This window comes from Coregonus clupeaformis, chromosome 31 (assembly GCF_020615455.1).
Source record: "Coregonus clupeaformis isolate EN_2021a chromosome 31, ASM2061545v1, whole genome shotgun sequence".
NCBI lineage: Eukaryota > Metazoa > Chordata > Actinopteri > Salmoniformes > Salmonidae > Coregonus > Coregonus clupeaformis.
In genome coordinates this window covers 38,658,219-38,663,018 of record NC_059222.1, presented here as the reverse complement: position 1 = coordinate 38,663,018, position 4,800 = coordinate 38,658,219, and the positions used below count along the sequence as shown (strand labels likewise).

The 4,800-nt window shown below is 48.5% G+C and overlaps 1 protein-coding gene across 1 annotated transcript; it reads right to left on the bottom strand.

Moving 5' to 3' along the window:
* Positions 1 to 846: 846 nt before the first annotated feature.
* Positions 847 to 2,559, bottom strand: LOC121548028 (transmembrane protein 100-like). Its single transcript, XM_041859431.1, has 2 exons — positions 2,468 to 2,559; positions 847 to 1,396 (listed from the first exon to the last, which is right to left on the bottom strand). The coding sequence occupies exon 2, from the start codon at positions 1,260 to 1,262 to the stop codon at positions 852 to 854; it is 411 nt and encodes a 136-aa protein (XP_041715365.1). The 5' UTR covers positions 1,263 to 1,396; positions 2,468 to 2,559; the 3' UTR covers positions 847 to 851.
* Between the last annotated feature and the right edge of the window lie 2,241 nt (positions 2,560 to 4,800).

The window sequence follows — 4,800 nt, the reverse complement described above, 5'->3', positions numbered from 1 at the left end:
AGTGAACATCTCAGCCCATTCTATGAATGTAAAGCGTGAACACAAAGGCTTGCGTCCAAAATGGCATCCTATTCCGTACACTATGCACTATGTAGGGAATAGGGAATACACTATGTAAGGAATAGGGAATACACTATGTAGGGAATAGGGAATACACTATGTAGGGAATAGGGAATACACTATGTAGGGAATAGGGAATACACTATGTAGGGAATAGGGAATACACTATGTAGGGAATAGGGAATACACTATGTAGGGAATAGGGAATACACTATGTAGGGAATAGGGAATACACTATGTAGGGAATAGGATGCCATTTGGTACACACACAAAGTCTGATAACAGAATTCTGATGAGACATCTCACTGCTACAGTTGGTTGGCAGGGTCTATGGTTAACTGTTGGCAGAACTCTCTAAACTTGAAACCGTGAAAACACCTCCCTCCCTTGCCCCCTCCCTCCTCCACAGAGAAAAACAGAGTAATCATCCTCAGAGACACAGGGACTGGGAAAACGGAGAGAGGAAAAAGTGGAGGAGAAGGAGGTTAGGAGAAGGAAGAGGAACTCTCAACCCTTTCCACCACTTCTCCAATTCAGTGAGATCTAGCGTCTCGCTGAGAGTAAAGCACGTGCCAGGTTGATTGGTTTGGACCTTTCAGATGTTCAACACATCCATCCATCCATGTGTGTCTATGTCTCTGTACCATCCATCCCTCCCTCCCTCCCCCCCTCACTCCCTCCCTCCCCCCTCCTCCTCCTCCCCTCCATCCCTCCATCCCTCCATCCCTCCCTCCATCCATCCCTCCCTTCATCCATCCCTCCCTCCATCCCCCTCCTTCCTCCTCCAGACCTCACAAGGTGCCCTGTTCGGAGCAGAAGAACCCTCCCTCCTTCCTCATCCTCTTCAGCCTGTGGTCCCTCCAGCAGATGGCTGCCATCAGCAGCATGACCACTCCCACCACCAGCAGCACCATGGACACCACCTTGGTCTGGTACAGGTCTGGCGTGTTATACATGAAGGTGACCGCCGTTCCCGCTACCCCGATCACCAGAGAGATCACCCCGAACGGAAACACGCAGCGGTACCAGGACTTCTCTGTACCACCCGTGGCCTGGGCCAGACACTGCAGCGTAGAGAGCGACTCTGGGGGTAGGACCATGTCCCCTCCTCCATGGGGCAACTCCGAGGGTAGGCTGCTGCCACAGTCCAAGCCTGGGTGAAGCACTGGGACCGGGGGCTGGCGTCCCGAGGAGCAGCCCATCTCAGAGCTGAGGTCCTGGGAAGAGGAGAGGAGTGAGAGGGGTTCCTCTGGTGGTTTCCGTTGTGGTTCTCGTCTTTCTGCTACTACTGGGGCTGCTGCTTCCTCTGTTGATGTTGTCTGGAGTCAGCATTTGTCTGTAGTGTGAAAGACGGAGAGAAGAGATCAGGATCAGGAGGGAGACATTGAGATATATGGAGAAAGAAAGAGAGGCAGAAGGGAGACAGAGAGAGAGACAGAGAGAGAGAAAGACACAGAGAGAGAGAGAGAGAGAGAGAGAGAGAGAGAGAGAGAGAGAGAGAGAGAGAGAGAGAGAGAGAGAGAGAGAGAGAGAGAGAGAGAGAGAGAGAGAGAGAGAGAGAGAGAGAGAGAGAGAAAGAGAGAGAGAGAGAAATAGAGAGAGAGAGAGAGAGACAGAGACAGAGAGAGAGACAGAGAGAGAGACAGAGAGAGAGACACAGAGCTAGGAGAGAGAGAGAGAGAGAGAGAGACAGAGACAGAGACAGAGACAGAGACAGAGACAGAGACAGAGACAGAGACAGAGACAGAGACAGAGACAGAGAGACAGAGAGACAGAGAGACAGAGAGACAGAGAGACAGAGAGACAGAGACAGAGACAGAGACAGAGACAGAGACAGAGACAGAGACAGAGACAGAGACAGAGACAGAGACAGAGACAGAGACAGAAACAGAAACAGAAACAGAGACAGAGACAGAGACAGAGACAGAGACAGAGACAGAGACAGAGAGAGAGAGAGAGAGAGAGAGAGAGAGAAATTATCCAGAGAAATGGAGATGGGAGAGGAAGAGGAAGACTGATGAAGTCAGAAAGAGAAAGATTCAGACAGAAAGAGAACGATTCAGGCAGAAAGAGCACTATTCAGACAGAAAGAGAAAGATTCAGGCAGAAAGAGAACGATTCAGACAGAAAGAGAACGATTCAGACAGAAAGAGAAAGATTCAGACAGAAAGAGAAAGATTCAGAAAGAAATCGAAAGATTCAGACAGAAAGAGAAAGATTCAGGCAGAAAGAGAACGATTCAGGCAGAAAGAGAACGATTCAGACAGAAAGAGAAAGATTCAGACAGAAAGAGAACGATTCAGACAGAAAGAGAAAGATTCAGACAGAAAGAGAAAGGGAGAGTGAGAGAGCAAGAGATACGAGCTCTGGCTTCGCATGCAATCTCTCTGCAAGAGGATCCACTTACTCTGTCTCTGTGTGTGTTGTACGTGGTGTGATTGTGTGTGTGTTCCGTGTTGCATCCGTCCGCCCTGCTCTGCTCCCAGGTGTGTGTTGTGTTTCCACAGCTTGTGGGGTTTAAAAAGAGAAGGAGGAGGGGCTAAGGAGAGGTGGTGGGTGTGACTCAGGAACCTGATTGGCTGCCCAGTCACAGTGACGTCAAAGACTAGAGGGATGCAAGGGTACGTGAAGGGGGGCTGTTGGGAAGGAGGGGGACGTGGAGAAGGGAATGTTGGGAAGGAGGGGGACGTGGAGGTGGGCTGTTGGGAAGGAGGGGGACGTGGAGGGGGCTGTTGGGAAGGAGGGGGACGTGGAGGGGGGCTGTTGGGAAGGAGGGGGACGTGGAGGGGGGCTGTTGGGAAGGAGGGGGACGTGGAGGGACGCTGTTGGGAAGGAGGGGGACGTGGAGGGGGCTGTTGGGAAGGAGGAGGACGTGGAGGGGGCTGTTGGGAAGGAGGAGGACGTGGAGGGGGGCTGTTGGGAAGGAGGGGGACGTGTAGGGGGGCTGTTGGGAAGGAGGGGGACGTGGAGGGGGGCTGTTGGGAAGGAGGGGGACGTGGAGGGGGGCTATTGGGAAGGAGGGGGAGGTGGAGGGGGGCTGTTGGGAAGGAGGGGGACGTGGAGGGGGGCTGTTGGGAAGGAGGGGGATGATAGAAGATGGTTAACTGTTCCATCTTCTCTTCAGCTCCTTTCCTCTGATCCATTATGTTTGTATGTACAGTACCAGTCAAAAGTTTGGACACACCTACTCATTCAAGGGTTTTTCTTTATTTTTACTATTTTCTACATTGTAGAATAATAGCGAAGACATCAAAACTATGAAATAACACTTATGGAATCATCTAGTAACCAAAAAAGTGTTAAACAAATCAATGAGTAGGTGTGTCCAAACTTTTGACTGGTAATGTATGTGTGTGTGTATCTGTGTTTGTGTGTGTGTGTGTATTTGTGTGTGTATCCGTGTGTGTGTGTGTGTGTGTGTGTGTGTTTGTATCTGTGTGTCTGTGTTTGTGTGTATCTGTGTGTGTGTGTGTGTATATGTGTTTGTGTGTGTATCCGTCTGTGTGTGTGTGTGTGTGTATCTGTGTGTGTGTGTGTGTATATGTGTTTGTGTGTGTATCCGTGTGTGTGTGTGTGTGTGTGTGTGTGTGTGTATCTGTGAGTGTGTGTGTGTATATGTGTTTGTGTGTGTATCCGTGTGTGTGTTTGTTAGTGTGTGTGTGTGTATCTGTGTGTGTGTGTGTGTGTGTGTCTGTGTGTGTGTGTGTATATGTGTTTGTGTGTGTATCTGTGTGTGTGTGTGTGTGTTTGTATCTGTGTTTGTGTGTATCTGTGTGTGTGTGTGTGTATCTGTGTGTGTGTGTGTGTGTATCTGTGTGTGTGTATATGTGTTTGTGTGTGTATCCGTGTGTGTGTGTATCTGTGTGTGTGTATCCGTGTGTGTGTTTGTTTGTGTATATGTGTTTGTGTGTGTGTGTGTGTGTGTGTGTATATGTGTTTGTGTGTGTATCCGTGTGTGTGTGTTTGTGTGTGTGTGTGTATCTGTGTATATATGTGTTTGTTATGTATCCGTGTGTGTGTGTGTGTGTGTGTATCTGTGTGTGTGTGTGTTGATGCAGAAGAGTGAAGCAGGCCAGGCTTAGTAATGATACAATGTAACTGTAACGTTGGGTGCTCTATTTCAAATAATCTACACGTCAGCTACCAAAGCCATTTGAACTCACGAACTACAGTAAAACAAATCAACTTAGTTGAACACACACATGCTTTCAAGCACACACAAACACACCCACACCCACACATGCACCAATACAAAACACACGCACACACACACCACATTTTCTCTATCCCTCTAAAATGTTAAAAGCCCAACAAGCAGGATAAATGAATAATGACGCTCCAATTCTCTGGATGGCAGGTTACTCTATCTACACTCTTAGAAAAAATGGTTATATCTAGAGCCTAAAAGGGCTCTTTGGCTGTCCCCATAGGAGAACCATTTGAAGAACCCTTTTTGGTTCCAGGTAGAACCCTTTCCCCAGAGGGTTCTACATGGAACCCCAAATCAATCAATTAATTAAATGAATTTATAAAGCCATTTTTACATCAGCAGATGTCACAAAGTGCTATTAAGAAACCCAGTCTAAAACCCCAAACAGCAAGCAATGCAGATGTAGAAGCACAGTGGCTAGGAAAAACTCCCTAGAAAGGCAGAAACCTAGGAAGAAACCTAGAGAGGAACCAGGCTCTGAGGGGTGGCCAGTCCCCTACTCCAAGATGTTCAAACGTTCATAGATGACC